Source organism: Carassius carassius, chromosome 32, assembly GCF_963082965.1.
Source record: "Carassius carassius chromosome 32, fCarCar2.1, whole genome shotgun sequence".
Lineage (NCBI taxonomy): Eukaryota > Metazoa > Chordata > Actinopteri > Cypriniformes > Cyprinidae > Carassius > Carassius carassius.
In genome coordinates this window covers 30,492,894-30,515,257 of record NC_081786.1, presented here as the reverse complement: position 1 = coordinate 30,515,257, position 22,364 = coordinate 30,492,894, and the positions used below count along the sequence as shown (strand labels likewise).

Sequence of the window (22,364 nt, the reverse complement as noted above, 5' to 3'; positions counted from 1 at the left end):
TTAAAAATAGACATGTCAAGCTTTCTATAGATATCTCCCCCATGTATTTTCGTTGAGTATTCACGGAGTTACAGTTCATTTTAATGACTTGTTTGTAAAAGAAGATCAGCGCAGACAAAGGCTGCAGACAGCACACCTTGTTTGTTATCTTTATTTTATAAGTGCACAAAGTTTTGTTGTTATTATGTCTGTATCCAAAAAAAAAGTAGACCCTTTACAGATTCGATTGATGTATTGCTCTTATCTGTACGATTAAAACTGAAAGTGTAATTTAAGGTCTTTTCGGGGTTATCAGGAGAAAATGACTCAAAACGCGTATCCGCGTTAATCGACTCGAAAGGGTTAAAGGCAGTTCATCATTGAATTCAGTGATGTCATCTCTGTTCAGTTAAATAGTGTCTGTGCATTTATTTGCAATCAAGTCAACGATATCGCTGTAGATGAAGTGACCCCAACTAAGCAAGCCAGAGGCGACAGCGGCAAGGAACCAAAACTCCATCGGTGACAGAATGGAGAAAAAAACCTTGGGAGAAACCAGGCTCAGTTGGGGGGACAGTTCTCCTCTGACCAGACGAAACCAGTAGTTCAATTCCAGGCTGCAGCAAAGTCAGATTGTGCAGAAGAATCATCTGTTTCCTGTGGTCTTGTCCTGGTGCTCCTCTGAGACAAGGTCTTTACAGGGGATCTGTATCTGGGGCTCTAGTTGTCCTGGTCTCCGCTGTCTTTCAGGGATGTAGAGGTCCTTTCTAGGTGCTGATCCACCATCTGGTCTGGATACGTACTGGATCCGGGTGACTGCAGTGACCCTCTGATCTGGATACAGACTGGATCTGGTGGCTACGGTGACCTCAGAATAAGAGAGAAACAGACAAATATTAGCGTAGATGCCATTCTTCTAATGATGTAGCAAGTACATGGGGTGTTATGGGAAGTGTTTCCGGTTCCGGTTTACCTAATTAATGCAGCCTAAAAATCCTTTAACGGATTTGGATATCAAAAGCATATTAGGAAAGTGCAGAAAGAAGGAAGTCAGAACCAGAACTGACATACACTTTTTTTATTTGCTGGTTGAGTGGGCCTACAGTACATCTACTAAAAGGACTGTCCACGCAGAGTCAAGTTCCTTGCTCAAAGGCACAGTGATAGGGAAACTCAATCCTGTCATGAATTGCTCCTTTTGGGGTTTTAACAATACTGCAGTTATTGCACAACTACCATTAGAGTTGTTAATCTGTTTTGATATTCAAGGTTGCAGTTCTTGCCGACCATTCAGGTTTCAAATATTGTGGTTTGATTAGGTAGGAAACTGTTAGCTAAAAAAAGAAGAATGCAGGCTACATTTCTTATTTGTGCTGCCTGTTGAACCCCATCCACTAATAAATGGTAAGCTGAGCAAGCTGTTGGTCATCCTATCATGGGATTGTTGGGTAGCTGCCAGTTTCCTGCTTGCTTTGTCAGTGAATAAAGTCAGTAACAAACGAGAAGCCTACAGCCAAGCTGGTCAGTCAGGTCAGAGGTAAGCAGGCCTCTAGGCAGAATTGAGCAGAGGAGCAATATGGGGAGAGCACAGCCAGCTGGAATGTACCTAAAAGAGGCCCTGTTCCTTAGCTCTCCTTCTCTTAGAGCCATTAAAACTATTCATACATCCCTTAGACTAAAACATCAATAGTGGATAGTCACCAGGGCTCACAGAAATCCACTGACTGAGTGTGCAGCGCTGACGGGAGGTCTTGATTTTCTTTCAAAGGTTACAAAGCCTTGTGTAAAGAAGAGTTTTTTCTGAATAGTCGTAAACAAAAAAAGCAGTAAGCTCAACAGGTATGATTTGAAGTTTGTGTCGTAAGGTTTTGAGATCATGACCATGAGAGATCTTGGGCTTCTTCAGTTGGCTTTTTTTCCAAAAACCTCAGTGACGGGCTCTCTATGCTGATGCTTGGTTTAGTCAAAGTCAAAGTCACCTTTATTTATATAGCGCGTTAAACAAAATACATTTCGTCAAAGCAACTGAACAACATTCATTAGGAAAACAGTGTCAATAATGCAAAAATGATTGTTAAAGGCAGTTCATCATTGGATTCAGTGATGTCATCTCTGTTCAGTTAAATAGTGTCTGTGCATTTATTTGCAATCAAGTCAACGATATCGCTGTAGATGAAGTGTCCCCAACTAAGCAAGCCAGAGGCGACAGCGGCAAGGAACTGAAATTCCATCGGTGACAGAATGGAGAAAACAACCTTGGGAGAAACCAGGCTCAGTTGGGGGGCCAGTTCTCCTCTGACCAGACGAAACCAGTAGTTCAATTCCAGACTGCAGCAAAGTCAGATTGTGCAGAAGAATCATCTGTTTCCTGTGGTCTTGTCCTGGTGGTCCTCTTGTTAGTCCTCTTGGAGAGTCAGCTAAATGGACGCCATACTTGACATCTACATTTTTAGCATCATTAACCTACAGGAAATTGCCCCTGCAGCTGTTTGCCGGCTGCTTGGTTGCTCCACATTCCAAGCTAATGGCTAAACATCGAGGTTTCCTCTACTGTGAGTTTTGACAACTCAAGTTTTCTAGTGTAACAAATTAAACATGACATTATGGGTTCAGATCTGGGTAAAAGATGCTAAAATGCCATTGACTGCTTATCCCAAACCAAGCCACAGAGACAGCTTGTGTAAATAACCCTTCTACTCATTAAGAAGAAATAGGCTAACAACTTTTAAAAGCTTGCTGGGCTAAATTATGTATATGTGCTATGTATTAAAGTATCGTAGATGAGCCTGTCCTTCAGCCTCAAATGCCAGCACAAATGGAAGCCATACAGTACTTAATGCTGCCAAGACCTGCACACATAAAATGGTTTGGCTGGTATATTGAGGAGTTGCTGAACTACTTTGTTGCCTGCATTGAGAATGACCCCATTGTTCTTTGGCGGCCCATTGGCCTTTTGGACAACATTTCTGTTCTCCAACCCAGTCCGTGTAACCTGTGAGCAAAAAACATCCTTTTCTCTCTCATGCAGGGAAAATATATTAAAGAATAGCATAAGTAAGTCTTGCCCTGTGGGAAGGTGGGGTCTGGACAGCAGTGAGCCATAGATAGTAGCCCAGTGGCCTAATGAACATGACCCGTGATGTCTTGGCTCCGTTGCTCACAGGTCACATCTAGTCTAATCAAGTCATTACAAACTGGTGAATGCAGGCACAACAGAGTATTCTTGTTAGGCCAGATATTTTCTTTTTTTTTTTTTTCAGTTGCATGCGCAGGCAATAAAAATTATCCAGTTGATGATAGAACCTGCTGTAAAAATGAAGTTAAACTGCTCCAGAAAGGTTTGCCTGATCAGGTGGAAAGATAATTTCTATGGCTGTTGTGGTGAGACTTTAATTTGGTCAAATGTACACCCTAAAGCCAGAGGGTTAAGAGGATGAGAAGAGATTCAGCATATCTTCTGTTCCCCTTTCCCTACGCAAGGACATGGAGATTAGGTTACTCCCCTTGAAAGAGCCGGCTGGCCGTGTCTGTAAGAGAAGCCATGAACCTGATCTGATGATTAACTAGCCTCATCACTATGGCTGTGGGCCACATCCAGACACACACACACATAATCAAGGTTTTTTTTTTTTGTGTCCAAGTCTACACAAACCCCCGCTGCTTTACACCTTTCACTCTCACTCTTATTTGAGGGGTTTGCAGGCATCTCTGTTAATGTTACACCTAGTCAGGGTTAGTGGTTTAAACAACCCATAAACTCCAAGCAATGAACTTCAGCACATAACCATTTGCGCCAGTGTTCCATCTTAAAGGGATAGTTCACCCAAAAATGAAAATTATGTTATTAATTACTCACCCTCATGTCATTGCAACCCTGTAAAAATCACTAATTAAGATATTTTTAATGATTATGTTGATTAGGTTCAGGCAAAAGCATATACATGTGTCATGGTACTCTCCAAAATGGCTTAAGATGGTAACTCGGGGGAGAAGAATTGTTTAATAAAGTCCTTATTTTTGTTTTCTTTGTACGCAAAAAGTATTCTCCACTGATGTCACATGAACTATTTTACAGATGTCCTTACTACATTTCTTGGTCTAGGAACATTTCAGTTGTGTTGCTGTCTGGTTCAGAAAGCTCTCAGATTTCATCAAAAATATCTTAATTCGTGTTCTGGAGATGAACAAAGCTTTTATGGGTTCCGAATGGCACGAGGGTGAGTAATTATTGACAGAATTTTCATTTTGGAATGAACTAACCCATTAAGAGGCACAGGAGCTACATTTAGTGCTGCTAGCTTCATTTAGCTATTGTTTTATTGTCTAATGTTTTTAACGAGCATTATAACCGAGAGAGCACATATCAGTTGCTGCCGCTAAAGAGCAAAACTTTCTCTAATTGTTTGTATCTCTCTGTTTTCGTTTTGTTTTGTGTGTATTGGACTGTGTGTGTCTCTCACTGCAGTGGGTGTGTGTTTGTTCCCCTGTGTGGTTCTCTCTGATGGCCTTGAGAATGGGAGTGATTGATTAATACTCACTAATGCTTGTTTACCCTCAGCAACTGCGTTCCAGGCCAACCTCACGGGGGTGCCCACCTCCTCCTCACACCCCTCCCAGCATCCCCCTCTGCCTGGCCTTGCCAATCCATGTTTTTGCAGGGCAACAGTTTGCTTGGCAGGCAAATTGATAGCTAGAGTCGCTCTAGAATCTTGCACCATCTTCAGTGAACATAAATTATTGGTGTAGAGCAAACAGGGGGGCTGGCGGCAGTCCAGCGGCTCCGAGCCCAGCCCAGCAATCAATTGTTTTTGGGGCACAGAGAGAGAAAGAATGGGAGAGAGAGAGAGAGAGAGAGAGAGACATGAAGAGAGGGAGTCTAGCTGCTCTCCTCAATAGCTTTTCATGGCGTGCTGGGCTCCAGGTGCCCCTTTGAAGCCACATAAATTGAAACTGTTTTACCTCTGAAAAAACCCAGTGTGGCAGTCACGACTGAATCTTATCCTAGAGCTGCATGAAGACACATTTGTTCATACGTGTGCATGCAGAGAAACACAAAGAGCGCTGGTATGCATGCATCGCACGAGCATCGGGGGGTGTATTTGCGATGGTGCCGAGGACGTGTTCTCTTTTGTGCATGCATGTGCGTGTGTGCGCATGTGAACGAGTCTAGTTGCATTCTTACAGGCTTCCTCCTTGTTGTCTGGATGCAGCGTAGTGCTGAAGAAAAAATCCAATGTACACAAAACGCTACCTAAGCACACATATTTAACCTTAAATGCACACAAGCTAGAATACATAGAAGCAAGTTCCTTTTGTCCATCTTTTAAACAAAACAGTCTTTTAGCTTCTGTTCTGCTGAGCAGAAATCAAACACAGTTGGACACCCACTTCATGAGTCATTTCATAATCAAAGTTAACTTTCTAAAAAAATCTGTCTTTCTCGCAGTAAATGCAGAGTTCCTTCTTATTACAAATACAACAAACACACCATATTACAATTATTCATGATTTTGCCATGTAAAATGGAATATATTTTTATTATATTCAAATCAGTCTTATCAAAATAAACCCGCAGCCTTCATTTGGTTGCAATATCATTTTTGCAGAAACACACATATGTAAATACATTATTAACAGCATCTCTAAATTTAAAATGTGCCAATCTTTCTGCAGATTTCTCTGTAGCAGATATTAAAATGTCATTCTGGGCTTTGATTGATTTTATTGGGAGTCTGTGTTATCTTGCTGCGCTCAGTTTGATTAAACATACAGAGACGATCACAGTCAATTGGAGCTGTGCGTCACAGGGAAACTCAAATGCTTCAGCAATGATGGAGTAGTTGGAGAATAATTTAAACTGTTGATAAGAGACAATGGAATAATGTGCTCTTAATTTCGATTATGCAACCCCCCCCCCCCCCCCAAAAAAACAAAACATTGTATGATAGTACAGTTTTTAGCATCTAGCTAAATGCATTATGTTTAGTTTTTTGCATTTAAACACCAATGCAAAGTCAAAAGTCTACCAATCCACTGCAAAATGGATTGTGGGTTGCAATAGCTGAAAAATCAGGCACTGATGCACACTTCATATATGCACTCCTTCATTCAGCCTGCTGTTCTCAACACACTACTCCTGTGCACAAATTCTTATCTGGCCTATAGCATGTGAATCAGGCTGCGGTGTCCAGTAGTTCAGCTGGGGGATGTGCTGGGTTTCATTAGGCTGCAGGACTCTTTAATTCATTGCAGTCTGGCCTCGTACTGATGAAGTCATTCATCAAGCACACGGTCAGCCACTCCGCTGGGGAGTGTGTGTGTGTGTGTGTGTGAAGGGGGGTTGATGTGTGTTTGGGGGCACTGGGGGTTCAGGCTCGATGTTACACTGAGTTGCAGTGAAGAGCACATCACACCCTGTAATTTAGCCAAAAGAGTGCAAACACACATGCACACACATGCACTCTGGGAAATAAAATCGGCCCACATGCACTTGCTGTGGACTGTATGATGTACTGACACATCCCAGAGGACTCCTTCCTCGACCGTGTGTGTGCGCTCAGAATGGCGCGAGCAGCAAAAAGCCGGTGCCATTAACAGGCTGTAGCGTAATTAACAGTTGATTCGATCGCAGGCTAGCGCTGGCATCTGCAATAAAACACGCTGCTCATTTTTCTGTCTAATAATTTATAGACTGCACCTCTTCACATTCTGTGGTATGTCCATTTCTCAGGATATTGCTCCAGCTCTTAGTAATTCACTCTATTGATTGAGACAGGAACACTTTCAATCTTTCTCTGATCTCTCATGCTAAGTTTACTCTTCGTTATGCTGTTAGCATGTCATGTACACCGCTGGACGAAATTAATAATTCATATTAAGGTAGTGTTCTGTTCAGGTTTCACTTGTTTTGTCATTTGATCCTTTATTTTACAGTGCTAGACTCGACCTGTGATGTCACTCAGACGTGCGCTGCTCTGGTTGCATCTGTACTTACAGAACGCAATGTCTGTATTGAAAAATATTGAGAGAGAGACAGAAGTAAAGTTGAATTGGTAAGGATCAGGGGCCACATGTACAATAATTTGCATAGGTTTCTTCTTATGCATAACCTACATCATTTCTCTGTGAATGACCTGCATAATGTATATGCATGTTTCCATTCATGTTTAAGCACCAACTTTAACATCGTCAATTTTATTTTTGCTAAATCCAGATATGTGCATGGGATATCACGTACACATTTCCATGGCCATGTGCATCGTTTATCAGACCCAAGGTCTGTATTTACATTGATTTGTGGAGCAGAGCTCAATGAAACTGGATCTGTTGTATATTGTGTGTCTGCGGTCAGGATATCTTAAGCTGGGTTTGAAGGGTTTTAGCGGGGGCGAAAAGATATAATGTTATCTCATTTCTTGAAATGTTTCTCTGGTTTGTTGAAATCATTGGTTTTGTGGTGGTTGGAGGAAAAGTGCAGCACTGTAGGATTTATCACTGATATGGGATTGATTTAATGATGCAGAAGAGACGGGCACATGCCTGAAATAACACTGACACATATAATGCAATATTAAGACAGCAGATGAGATCAAATTAACACTTACGTTCAAAATTAATTAACATCTTTGGTTTACTAGTGATTGGATTTTGGTAGATTTTGATGGCACATATACATACAGACATAATCAACGTGTATATATATATATATATATATATATATGTGTGTGTGTGTGTGTGTGTCATGAATTAGCTGGCTGACAGTATGTGATGATCTATGCTGGGATGCATTCACACTGTAAGACTGAATTCAGCTTTCAGTGTGTGTTCAGTGAAGAGAGAGAATCTTCTGTTGTCTGTGAGAGGAAAACACACACACACACACACACAGGAGTGTTTGTGTGCTTCACAGAAAATCAGACCTTGTCTTGCCAAGCACATGTCAGCACTTTGCAATCAAAAAATGTATTTCTATGTGCCCATTATCATATTTCTTTGTTAATGATTTTAGCATATTAAAAGCTCAAATGTGCACAAGTAGAAATCTGATTCATGCGTCTCTTTTTCCTTCATTATTTGTTCAGTCTTAGAATCGTTTTCTGATTAATTGGACACATTCCTGAAATGTTCCCTCCTCCCATTCTTTAATTAAACCTCAGCCATTTGTTTCTCGACATGAGCGTTCAGGGTCAAAATTCAGCTGCATGTCAACTCATGTTATGCTTTTGTTCCCAGTGACTTTTATACAATTTGTAAGACTGAACTAATAGAAGAGAGATGTGCCACCTTAACCTACTGCAGACCACCTATCTTATCCTTGTGTAAGTGTGTGTGTGTGTGTGTGTGTGTGCATGCATGTGTGGTGAGGGCTGAATCAAAGTGGAGCGTGAGGTTTGTTTGGTTCTTATTCTGCCTCTTAAAGACATCTGTCAGTGCGGATCACTATTGTTTGTCATGCTTGAGACAAATTCAATCCTGCCATTTCTATCATGTCACATTTGGCAAATCAACAGTGACACAAATTGTATCATTGAATCTCACACGGGGATTGTGTTTGCAGGTACGACTCCTGGCAATAAGAGACCTTTGCAGAAACATCTTGCTTAAGCACTTGGCCAGCGTTCATTTCTCTAACCATCGAGAAAAGGAGGATATTTTTGTCTTTCTGCTCCGAGCGATGTGTTTAAGCTGACTGGAGAATTCCCTGCGGTGCCATACGGATCTGCGTGTTTAGCGTGCGGGATTTTCTGCGGATGTTTCTACAATATTTAGTAGTAGCTTATAAGTGGTGACTGTCAGTTTATGAGCATATGGCAGAGGTTTTCAGGAAAATTAATACAAGACGTAGTCATCCAGACAATGAACATTATTAACAGCAGTTATTATATGATGCAGTCACACTTGTAGCAATAATTGTTAGCTCTGTATGTTGTTTGAGGGTTAGCATCATCTCTTCTCAGGTGTTCTGGATCCAGTCTGGAGCTTGTGTAAATCCTAGTTACCACGGGATGTAAATCCCAGCAAAAATGGAGAAACAAATAGAGACATGATTAGCATAGCTGCTGTTCCAACAAAGTAAAATTAATTAGTTTAACCCAAGCTAAAGCTAAAAATGCACATTTGATACAGATATAACTGCAGTCCAAAATTATGAGATGCATTATTTGAATGGTCAAAGAGATGCGTTTTTAATCTAGATTTAAACAGAGAGAGTGTGTCTGAACCCCGAACATTATCAGGAAGGCTATTCCAGAGTTTGGGAGCCAGATGTGAAAAAGCTCTACCTCCTTTAGTGGACTTTGCTATCCTAGGAACTACCAAAAGTCCAGCGTTTTGTGACCTTAGGGTGCGTGATGGGTTGTAGCGTGGTAGAAGGCTAGTTAGGTACGCAGGAGCTAAACCATTTAGGGCCTTATAGGTAAGTAATGATAATTTGTAACTGATACGGAACTTAATAGGTAGCCAGTGCAGAGACTGTAAAATTGGGGTAATATGATCATATTTTCTTGACCTGGTAAGGACTCTAGCTGCTGCATTTTGGACTACCTGTAGCTTGTTTATTGACGAAGCAGGACAACCACCTAGAAGTGCATTACAATAGTCCAGTCTAGAGGTCATGAAAGCATGAACTAGCTTTTCTGCATCAGAAACAGATAACATGTTTCGTAGCTTGGCAATGTTTCTAAGATGGAAGAATGCTGTTTTTTGCAACATGGGAAATATTATTTTCAAAAGCTGCTGTCTCATATAACACCCAGATTTTTGACTGTAGAGAAAGTAACAGTACATCAGTGTAATTGCAAATTGTAATCTACGATATTCTGTGTGGTGTTTTTTGGTCCAATAAGTAATTTCTCTTTCTCTATCTGAATTGAATAGGAGAAAGTTATTGGTCATCCAATCTTTTACATTTTAACACACTCTGTTAGCTTAGATAATTGGGAAGTTTCATCTGGTTTTGTTGAGATATATAGCTGAGTATCATCAGCATAACAGTGGAAGCTAATTCCGTATTTTCTAATAATATTAACATGGGGCAACATGTATATTGAAAATAGCAGAGGACCTACTGCAGGACAGATCCTTGTGGCACTCCATATTTTACTGGTTATAAATGAGATGACTGCCCATATATATATATATATATATATATATAACTTTCATTAGAGTATTAGCACATTATTAGGTTAGGGTTAGTTAGTGGAATACGTTGACATATAAGTTGCATATTGTGTTATCAGATATAATGTGTTTAGGTACTCATATTGTACCTCACACTCTTTGACTGTTAAAGCTGAAGTGTTGTGAAGAATTTCCCTAAAGTAAAGCCCCGCCTTATTTGATTGATCTTTTTTTGTCAGTTTTTTTGTCTATATTTTTGTGACACTGATGAGGCAGATAAATCTAAAATATTTTATTTAAACTTTTGATCATCTTAACAACAGACAGAGTGGTGTGTGATGAAGCATAGCAGAAGCAGCATCGTAAACATTCTCTAATACTCTAATAATTGGCAGAGAACTATTAGTTGTTGCTGCTTGTCGAGTAGTTGCTGTTGTTTAGCTGTGAGTCATTCACTGATTGTTGATTCATGATCCTGACGGAGAGTGTTCTCTTGTGTTCTCTTGCAGCATCCGTATCCTTCAGAAGAACAGAAGAAGCAGCTTGCTCAAGACACAGGACTCACCATCTTACAAGTAAACAACTGGTGAGTCAAGTCATCTCTTTTGCCAGCAGCGTTGACCGTCAGAAAGTGTTTGCGTGCTGACTCTACTAGTGCATTATCACCGCGGCTCTTTGCCGTTCGACATTTGCGTCCCTTTGATGCATTAAGGAGAAGAGAACAGTGGTGCCCCTCCTCCCCGATCTGCTCCCCGCTGGATTAGAGCCGCGGAGCTCTGGCCGGCAGCGTCTTTGTAGATGGCTTAGCTCATAACTGGAGGTGGTGGATTAAATAAAATGATCACAGAGCAAAAAAAATGATATAGGCATTATTTATCAAAATATTCAGCCAGGCACTTTTTTTTTTATCACAGGCTTAGTTTTGTTCACTACATTCTGCGGCCGATGTTCAGATTAATTAAACTGACAGCTTCTTTTCAAAACACCGGGAAGGTATTTGCACGGATTTTCTGGCCTTACACAAACTTAATTATACGGAGCGCTATTTTATCAGTTTAATTCTGTGTAGTGGAGCTTCTATTAACGAATGAGAAGTCCCTGCCTTTTATTCACGGCTTCCCTTAATGTATTTATCAAAGCAGACTCATTTACGCGGCACTCTATCTATCGGGTACAGGCGGCGGCTGTCGGCTTTATCGGCCCGCAGGCCCACGCACTACCACGGAGTCAATTGATTTTTTTGCTTTTGTGATTCATTTTCCCCCTACACCTCATTCTGGTGCTGGCTCACAATGAGCAACACACCCAGAGAATGAGCGTGATTTGTCTGCCGGATCTGGCCAGGTACTTAAATTGGCCACAGGAATGCCGTTATCTGCCTTTCACGCGCCCAGCAGTGTGGATGGTGTTTCAATTACAGCGATTACTGAGCTTTCATGCCGTCACACAGCTACAGCAGCAGAAAATGTTGCTGCTTTGCCTGTTTCATGCTGATTAATGCTGAAATAACCCAGAAAACCCCTAAGATATCTATCTATCTATCTATCTATCTATCTATCTATCTATCTATCTATCTATCTATCTATCTATCTATCTATCTATCTATCTGTATTTGTGGTAGCATTCGCTCAGCTCTCAGAGGTTCAATGTTAAATTTATTTGTAGAGCACTTTAAAACAACCTTAGTATACCAAAGTGCTGTACACAGTTACATTGATCCAATCACACAATAGAATAAACACGTCATTAGAAAACCACAGTCACAAAACATTGATAGCATGAGAAAAAATATACACATTTAAAAGACTTTTAAACTGAAGAAGCTATTCCGATGGATAATGGCAAATTGTTCCATAGCTTGGGGCCAGCAACAGTATAGGCTCTGTCACTCCTACATTTCAGTCTATGAAATTTAGGGTCAGTCTGTGAGCAAACGAGCAGCCGCATTTTTGACAAGTTGCAGACGATGAATAAATGAGACAGGCACCCCATAATATAGCGAGTTGCAATAGTCGAGTCGCAAAGAAATGAAAGTATGAATGACAATCTCAAAACTCTTCCTGCTTAGGAAGGGTTTAACTTTTGCTAGTCTTCGTAGATGGTAAAAGCAAGCACTCACAGTAGAATTAATTTGTTTGTTCAACTTTAGGTCACTGTCCAGTATGAAGCCCAGATCCTTGACCTCAGCAGTGAAATATGGGGAAAGACAGCCCAGATCAACGGTGCTTAAATCAGTTCTCTTATTAGGCCTAAAAATAACAATTTGAGCTTTATTATCATTCAAATAAAGAAAGATGGGTATCATCGGCATACCAGTGATATGACACATCAAATCTCCTAAAGATTGAACCAAAGGGTAGCATATACAGTGAGAACAATAATGGTGCCAAAGTTGAACCTTGAGGAACACCACATGAAGAATATGCTACAGAAGAGGAATATTACCCAATACTGACTGAAAATCTTCTGTTAGACAAAAAGGATGGAAACCAGTCAAGTACAGTGCCTATAATACCAATGCAGTGCTCCAAACTGAATACCATGGTCAAAAAAATCAAACGCTTGAACTGAGATCTAAAAGCACTAAGGCCATAGTGTTACCAGAATCATTAGATATTTAAATGCCACTAAAGACCATCAGAAGGGCAGACTCTGTGCTGTGTAAACTTTTAAAACCAGACTGAAAAATATCAGAGATACAGTTAGTACTCAAATAGCCAAATTGCCATCGATTTTTTTTTTTTAATAAAAACGGCAAATTTGAGATCGGTCTAAAGTTTGAGTAAACTACAGTATCTAGTGTGGGCTTCCTACAAATTGGTGTCACAGAAGCTACTTTATAACATTCTGGTACAGCCCTGTCTTTAGACAGTTGTTAATGATAATCACTAGGTCTGAACCAATGTTATCAAAGATTTGTTTAACAAATCGTGATGGAATAACATCAAAGGGGAAAAATGTGGATTTTATTTTTAAGGTGATTTCTCTGCATGTCTGTATAGAAACCAATTCAAATTCACTCCATTGAGCAGTGGATAAAACTGAATCTAAAACGGGGTTTGCCATAATAGCTAACTGAGCCTTAGCATTATTAACTTTTCACATTGTAACGGTGAGATCTCAGGAAAAATCTGCACTGAGGGGTTTAAAACAGAATACATTTTTGAGAAAAGTGTTCTAGAGCAATGCAAATCTTTGGCAATACTTTCTGATAAATATTTCACCTTTGCAGCCTTGGCACCCTTTTAAATTTGTGCAATGAATCTTTCAGCATTTCATATGACACTTGAAGCTCATCTTTCTTCCACTTACGTTCACATTGGCAACGTTGCTGTCTGAGCTCCTGAATGTCACTATTTATTCATGGTTGGGTCTTTCATTTTAAATGAATATGCTTGTGTGGTGCAGTAAGGTCTGAGATATTGGAGCACCTATTATTAAAAATCTTCACCTGTTCATCAACGCTCGAATGTAAAGTGATAGGATCTAAAATAAAAGGTTGATGAACCTACAGATACATATTTGAAGAATCAGTACAGGATTGAGCAGTGAAAATATGAGACCAACATACCTGATTTGGTGTCATGCTAGGTAATGGAGGAAGAAGAGTGGTAAACAACACCAGTATATGATCAGAAAAGATAACATCACAGAACTCAACATCAGCAACAGATGAGCCGTAGGTCAATGTCAAATCTAGTGTGTGACCAAGACAATGAGTGGGGCCTTTTACCTATTGTACAAAGTTCAATGAAGACATAAGATTTAAAAAGTCCTTGGCTAAAGCATTAGCAGCACAACAGACATGAATATTGAAATCACCACAGATCCTCCTGAAGTTCCTGCTGATTGACCAGAATGGCCCCGGAGTCCTCTTATTGATGGTCATTGTGTGAATCCTGCTTTGACATAGAGCAGAGGGGAGAGAGATGGGCAGGATGAGGTTTGCATGGATGTCCTGAATCAGGTCTTTGTTCGGAGGCACAATCAGACCTGGAGGAGGCACAAGGGCGCTCTGTGTAACGTGTCAATAGACAGCGTGTCTCCTGCTCTGACAAGCCTGTCTACCTGTCCATCTCTCTCTGCGCCGTGGATCTGATCTCTGCTCTGCTCTGTGTTTGTGTGTGTGTGTGTGTGTGTGTGTGTGTGACAGTCACCGGTGTTGGTGTTTCACTATGTAGCATTGGGTAATTAAATCTGAGACTGTACAGTAATTCAGTTTGACCTCAGAGAGAGAGAGAGAGAGAGAGAGAGAGAGAGAGAGACACTTTACACACCACACTGTGTGTGTGTGTGTGTGTGTGTGTGTGTGTGTGTGTGTGAAGTCTGATCACATACTGACAGCAACATGCCTCTGCTAAACACACACACACACACACACACACACACACACAGTATTCTGAAAGAGAGGAGGGTTTGTCTCATTATCGGTTGCTCTTGTAGCCATTTCTGGGTGTTCCTTCAACTTCAGGACTTTTCTGTCCCAAGGGTTAACTTTTATTGAAACTGTCTTGGAATCATTTCACCATTAACTTCATCATTTTTTTTTAATCACAGACCAAGAGTTAACTATAAAAATACTTCATAAAAATATTATTTATTACACATAAAACTTTGATCCAGACAAATAGTTAAATATTCACAAACCATTTCAATATGTCAATTTTTTTTTTTCGTTTTCATATTTCTTTTTTTTTATTCCTTTTAAATGTCATTTCCACCACAGAATAAATGATGATTTAAAAAGTGATGGAAGGACAATGAAGTTTTTTGTGTTAATGTCCACATGATGGACAGTATGATGGGTCTCTGCATCGTCACTCATGGAAACTCATCTGACTAATGAGCTGACAAATGGAGTATAACAGGTTACTTATGAACGACCTTTGACATCTGCATGATTAGTGGATCTGATCTTACCTGATCCAACATAAACACACACTCTGGATTTGTCTCTTTATTGGTTGTTTCATCAGTTGTGTCTCAGCATCTAAAGATCGACTCATCTCTGCTGGTGTCCAGTCTGTGGCTCTGAATTTAAATAAGTAATCATGATAGTCTGCTTATACAGAGACAATTGGAGAAAGGGTTTCATAACTCTCTCTCCCTCCCTGAACTCAAATGAGTCACGAACAAACAGATCAGCTTTATGTTTTTTATGACCCTTTCACTTGGCACAGCCAGCTGTTATGAAATTCAAAATAATGGCTTAATATTTTCCAAATGTGATGTAAAAAGTATAAACTGGCCTGTGACGATGTTTGATTTTCCTGCTCAGAGCATGGGAAAGTTTGGAGGCATTGAGTTTAAACACACAGATCTACTCAGGTCTATCTGTCCCTGTGTTACACACTGGCTCAGTTAGTGGTCACCCATTTAACTTTGACCTAGATGAGAGCATCCAGTCTTTTTCTGGAGTCTCGTGGGCCACTCTTTCTAAATATACAGTGTAAAAGGACGAGTGAAGATGAGCGGAGGTGCGAGCTGCTGGCAGAGAACATCATCAGCATTGCTTGCATTTAGGGACTGATATTTGGCAGTTAATTAGCAGAATTGACTCAGTTGTTGGTTCCCATGTGCCATCCTCACCCCCCGCTCTAGCTTCTCTCTCATAGCACCAGAGCACCCATCCGCTTTTGGCACACTATTCTGCATCTGGCCGATGGATGCCGCACATTTAGACTAAATCAGAAAGATCCTTGTCACAGGAACCCTGTTCAGCTGAGAGAGGAGAACAGAGACAGAGGAGCAGAAAACACTTCTCTTCAAACAGCAGAACCAACCATTGCAGAGTACTGGAATTGATTCTGTGCCTCAGTGTTTTTGTCTCGTTTCCAGTACAATTATCTGAACATTCCTAAAAAAAGATGCATTTACTTGAGAAGCAAAAAGACTTAAAGCTGCAGTAGGTAACTTTTGTAAAAATGCATTTTTTACATATTTGTGAAACCTGTCATTATGTCCTGACAGTAGAATATGAGACAGGTAATCTGTGAAAAAATCAAGCTCCCCCGGCTTCTCCCAGTGGTCCTATTGCCATTTGCAGAAATACACCGCTACTGGTAAGAAACAACCAATCAGAGCTGCGGTCCGTAACTTCTTTTGTGTTCAAAATGTACAAAATGTATATAATAAGTGAGTAGACCATGAATCCATTTTCCAAACCGTGTTTTTAGCCTGTCCTGAATCACTAGGGTACACCTATAATATGTGTTTATATTCGGACTATTTTAGATTGCTAAATAACCGGAATAACCCGGTACCTTTGTGATTCTTCATAGACATAAACAGAGAGAAGTAGCTCCGGCTACAATGTTCTTCCGCAAGACGCAAGCAGTTCTGTTTATTAACCGCTAGAGCGTCAAAAGTTACCGACTGCAGCTTTAAGAAGTGTTTGTAAGGTCTCATTGTTAACATTAGCTAATGCATTAGTTAACAGTGAACAATTAATATTAACAATTAATAAAAAAAAGTAAAGTGTTGCCATTTTTGTTTTAAAAGGATCTGTTAATGGAGTCAGAAAAATAAACGTATTTTACGTAGAAATGTATTTTTATATACGTATGTGTTACTGTGTGTGTTATGCATTAATTATGAAAAAAAGAAGAAACAAATCTGACACTTGTTCCAAACAGAAACTGAGTATCTTAAGTAATTTTGCTTCTCCAGTAAATCTAGATATTTATACTGGAAAACAAGACAAAAATAGACAAATAAGACATTTTTGTGTGGTGTTGTTAAAGTAAGTGCAGTGAATGCAAATGAAAGTGAGCCGGGCCATAGGAGGGAAACACTTTCATGTTCTGGGATGGCACATTTTGTTTTCAGGGGGAAACAAATAGAGAAAGACTGAAGAAAGAGAAGCATCTGAGAGCAGAAGGTGAATAAGTGGGTTAATGTATACGGTCTGCAGGTACAGCACACAGAGACAGCGTCTGTAGGATGGTGCTGCGCCTCAGGCCTCTATGAGCCCAAGAGCAATTTTATTACTTTGTCATTAAAGCAATTTCACAGCAGAATTATTTGTTAATAAGAAGCTGCAAACGAGGAGGGATGTCACGGACAGGAGTCTCAGACGGATCAGTTGGCTTTTTCCAGTTATTTATAGAGAGCCAGATCTGCTGCTGCTCACGCCGAGGATGAGGGAAATACAGCCTGAGAGAGAGCGAGTGAGCGGGAGTCTTTCTGCTGACGCTGCAGATGAACATAGCGTGAGCTCAGAGGAAGTTAAGAGGAAAAAAGAGAGGGAGGCTCTGGAGAGAAGAAACACTGACAATCAGGATTTGAAGGAGCGAGTTCATCAGGTTTTTGGGATTCTGTGCGTTACTCCACTTGTCACAAAACAGGGCTAGGAATAACTTTTACTCTTTTTTGGCCAATGAAATCAACTGCTGAACCTTCAGAAAACAATGATCATGTACTGTTTCTTATTTATGTCATGTCAAAGGTTTTGCAAACAAAATTTGGACAATGTCTAAATACATAGCTGTGATTAATAGATTTTTTCTTGAATTATATATATATATATATATATATAAAATTCAAGTAAATATAGAAAATTTTTGTTTAAGGGAATGGCTGTGTCTTTAATTTGGGGAATGGCTGTGTACAGTTGTAATACAAATGTGATTTTGTTATTTTCTTGCAATAAACATTTTTTATAGTACTTTATACAGTACAGACTGTTTTAAAGCAGCTTTGCAAACAAATAAACAATAAATGAAATAAGAGCACTAATGGGAAACAGTTGCACGTTTTGCTTAAAATATTTTTGCTTATAGTTTTGATAATCTTATATTTCCACATAAGAAAAATGTTTGTTATAAAAGGTTAAAATTTTTTGCAACCAAAATTTGGGGATTGTCTGAATACAGTTGTTAGGTTGATGTTTTTGAGTGATTTTGTTAACAGTGATTATGTGATTTATATATTTTAATTATAAACAATTCATTTAAAATAATAAATAGTACATAAATAGGTGCTGATGTCTATTTTTACAGATTTAGTCTAAAAGCTGTCACACATCAGCTTGTAGTTTTCGATAAACATTGGCTATAAGAAAAATATTGTATCACTTTTCTCCTTGAGCTTTTTGCTTTAAAAAAGCAATGAGACATAAACTACAGGTGTGAGACTCCAGACCTGATCAGTTCTCTCTCATTCCTAAGATCTATTTTCCTAAAAATCAATTTATGGCCCGTGCCGTGAGCTCCACGCCAGCAGCACTATCTTAAATGAATACTTCAGGTTTGTTTATTGAAGCGTGTCATGCCAGCGAGCCGAGATGTTCTGGATGAAGTAGCAGCAGAAATGATGCCAGAACACGACACACAAACACTGGACTCGCTCCAAACCGGCTTCAGACGGGTCAAAACCAGTGCTTTAAAGGTCCCAATTTTCGTGCTTTTTAGAAGCTTTGATTGTGTTTACAGTGTGCAATATAACATGTGTTCATGTTTCGCGTGTAAAAAAACACTGTATTTTTCACACAATTCACCTATCTGTAAACCGCTGTTTTCCCTGTCATAAAAACGGGCTGATGACTTCCTTGTTCTATAAAGTCCCTCCTTCAGAAATACGTAACGAGTTCTGATTGTGCCAGCGGTTCCTGTGTTGTGATTCGACACCAGCTTAGAGCACACTGCCCTCCTGGAAACCCGATTGGGCTAGTTTTGAGAAGCAAGTGGGCATGAGCATGTGCTGGAGATGTACTTATAATCACAGGAGCGATTTTACTGACGAGATGTGCATGAAAATCGCATTTGATTTTTTTGCACAGCCCTAACATCTAGTTAACAAAGCTAAACAATGTTGCCCTTTGTGTAATAAGTTACAGAAACTGTTAAACGCACCAAATTAAATAATAAAATACACTTACCGGTTGTGGTCCATAAACAACGCCTTCTCCAGACAAAGAGGGAACTGCTCCATCTTTCAAGAATAATCTTTGAGCGAATCCGGCATTAAACTGATTGAGATTGAGGAAGCTGTCCTCAGCAAAATGTGCTGCACACAGTTTTACATGTGGATTATAATTTTCGGGTTAAACATAAATTGTAACCATTAATCTCCAAGTACAGCGTCCCTGGGAAGCCCAAACAAAGGTGATTGGACTCCGAGATGAAAATAACAGCGTTTCGACGACATGGCGACAAACACAAACGCAACTCTTCCTCTTCTCCGTCGGAGTGCAACTAGACCACGCCCCCTTTTTGTGAATTCATGTGGCCGGAGGTTAGTCAAAAAACTGTTTTAGTGACGTCATTATTGCAGGAACTAGAGGGGTGTAGTCCAAACGGGTCGTTTTTTGTAAGCGAATTCTGTTAAATAAAATATCTCGCTTGGCATTGAACTTTGAGCTTTAGAATTTTACAGATATTATTTATACTCTAACAACAACATTACACACTAACTAAAGTTTAAAACATGGGATCACGAAGAACGGGACCTTTAAGTGGGCCGGTACGCACTGGTACACAGTACCGCCACTTCCAAATATAGCTCTTGAGCGTACCGCCACCTCTCCGTGTGCCCAGAAAGTGCTTTTAGCGTACCGGTACGCTCATTTGGACATCTGTTTTAATAGAGGTTTTAATCTTTTGCCTGCGCTGCCGCTTTTCAGAGCACCCTTCACAATGCACGCTTCCTAATTCGTCCCACCTAGAGCAGAGACTACATTACCCATACACCCTTGAGTTTTACAAATGATAAGCGTATGCGTTTCTTTTGCTGTTGTCACTGTCAACAACTCAACGTGGCCGGAGAGGGTTTGTGAAAGGCGCACACTCGACTCAGTAAATATTCAAAAACAGTGAGCAACACTTAATATGCTCTCCTAGCTTCAGACTCTGGGGTATTTAACATTAAGGGTATTTTTTCAAAATCCTTTTGCACATTTTATGTATTTTCAGTAGCTCTTTCTAGCTCAAGCAAATCCACAAACTAATAAAAAGATTTATTATTTTTTATAAGGTCATCTGTTGACTGCTGTATATAAAACCCCTTCAATATAGTTGTTGTTACCTCAACATGAGGGGAGTCATCAAAAAAAAAAAATATATATATATATATAGGATATAATAGAGTACCGGCACCTCTTTTGGGCCACTTAAAGCACTGGTCAAAACTATAGAAGAGTCTCTTTGCCTGGCTGTCAGTGGATGCTCCAGTGAGTCCCAGAGGTCTGGTCTCTCATTCTCAGTTTGGGCGTGAGACGGGAGCCCAGTGAGAGACACAGAAGAGACTGAATGGGGTGACGAGGGTGTGGAGGGTAATGACAGAGTCCTCGCAAGCGGCACTAAGTGAAAGGAGGTTAATTGAGAGGTTTCACTGATGATGGGCAGATCTCAGGCGCAGAGCCCTGCAGCGTAACTTACACTCCACATTAACCAGCGTTACTCTCCAACATGTGTACAGCGAGAGTAACAGTGAAATAAAAATGAAATATTGAAGTACAAAAACTGAAATAGTATTTTGCTGAAAAACATGCTCCATTAATCAACATTTACATCTGTGAAAAAAAAAATACTATACGGTGCAGATCTTGCAACTATATATTCCAAATGATAATCCAAATGACTGTGACAATAATTGAGTTTTTATTCAGTTATTAATGACTTTAATTTAGGGGTGGTAATGATAAATAATTAGGAATGTGCAATAATTGTAAAACAGGCTTTCCTCACACTCAAACAGTAGATAATGGATTAGTAAGGTGAATGTTGCAGGTTCTTTTCCCAGGGAAAGCAAGATCTGAAAAAATGTTAATGCAAACCTTAAATAAGGTATTGCTTTGGATAAAATTGTCTCCCAAATGCATAAATAATAATAAAAAAATATATATTTACTCTGCATGTTATATTGGGTCACATCCCTGTGTCCATAGTAGTTACAGTACTTAGGATTTGAGGTCAGTATGATTTGCAACACCAAGGTAGTGGGTTTGATTCCCAAGGAAGGCATGATTAAACTGATTAAGCGTATACCTTGAATGCACAGCAAGTTGCTTTGGATAAAAGTGTTTTCCAAATGCAGAAATTATTTCTTGAAATTCTACGGTAACTACTCAAACAAAACTGATCAAATGAATAAAAACACAGAGGGCACCTTTTCCCAAGACCCAAAACAAAGTGCCAACATTTCTCCCAAGAGACAAAGCCTCGTGTCGGGTCAGAACGGTGACGACCCTCTGTGATAATCAAAAACTACTTTAAAACAGTGCAGAGCAAAGGTGCTGAGGAAGAGAGAGAGAGAGGCTCCTCACACAGGTGTGTTGATGCCTGGGGCGTCTTTGGCTCTGATTTGAGCCCTGACTATCATGTCTTTAAGGACGCAGCGTCAGATGTCTGTGAGCTTTACTGGGGCCAAGTTGTCAGAGCTTGCTGATGCAGCGGTGAAAGCGGAGAGGTGTTTCTCGTGTGGTAGATCGGCTGCTGTTGTGCTGCAGGACAGAGAGACAGCAGAACTGGCAGAACAAAGTCTCGCTGTACAAACCAGCAGCTGCTACTCGCCCGATCAAAGCAGCAACAAGCGGCTCTTCCTGGCCCAGGTGTTTGACGGACAGCTGACAGCTGGGGTCGACTCGGACCCTCCGGACTCTCTCTCTCTCTGAGCGCTGCTTTCATATGGGTGCACGTTAGGGTGGTCCTCAAGAGAAAATCACAACTAAAAAGTAGACTTTCTGCAGGTGATTTTTATTAATAAAAGGTTTCACCTTTGCAAGAAAAGGATTGGCACCAAATATTTGGCAAATCTAACCTTATTAACCACTGCCACATGCTGGTTAAACATTGTGTTGTGCAAGTGATTGCTCCAAAAAAATGGTTAAAGCTGATTAAAATAAAGGGTTGAGACACCTGGGCTATAACAGATACGGTAAAACAACATACACATATGTGTCCCTGGAGCACAGAAGCAGTCATCAGTAGCACAGGTATATTTGTAGAAATAGGCAACAATACATTGCATGGGTCAAAATTATACATTTCTCTTTTATGCCAAAAATCATTAGGATATTAAGTAAAGATCATGTTCCATGAAGATAGTTTGTAAATCTCCTACAGTAAATATTTCAAACGTAATTTTTGATTAGTAATACGCATTGCTAAGACCTTCATTTGAACAACTTTAAAGATGATTTTCTCAATATTTAGATTTGTTTGCTCCCTCAGATTCCAGATTTTCAAATAGTTGTGTCTCAGACAAATATTGTCCTATCATTACAAACCATACATCAATGGAGAGATGATTTATTCAGCTTCCAGATG

At 40.0% G+C, this 22,364-nt stretch overlaps 1 protein-coding gene across 4 annotated transcripts in view; it reads left to right on the top strand.

Annotated features, from left to right (window-relative positions):
- LOC132113099 (homeobox protein Meis2) overlaps nucleotides 1-22,364 on the top strand; it is a 73,608-nt gene that overhangs the window by 35,493 nt on the left and 15,751 nt on the right. For all 4 annotated transcript variants that reach the window (XM_059520924.1, XM_059520926.1, XM_059520925.1 and 1 more), the window contains exon 9: nucleotides 10,608-10,684. In XM_059520924.1, coding sequence (XP_059376907.1) covers nucleotides 10,608-10,684 — 77 coding nt within the window. The remainder of the gene's footprint in view (nucleotides 1-10,607; nucleotides 10,685-22,364) is intronic.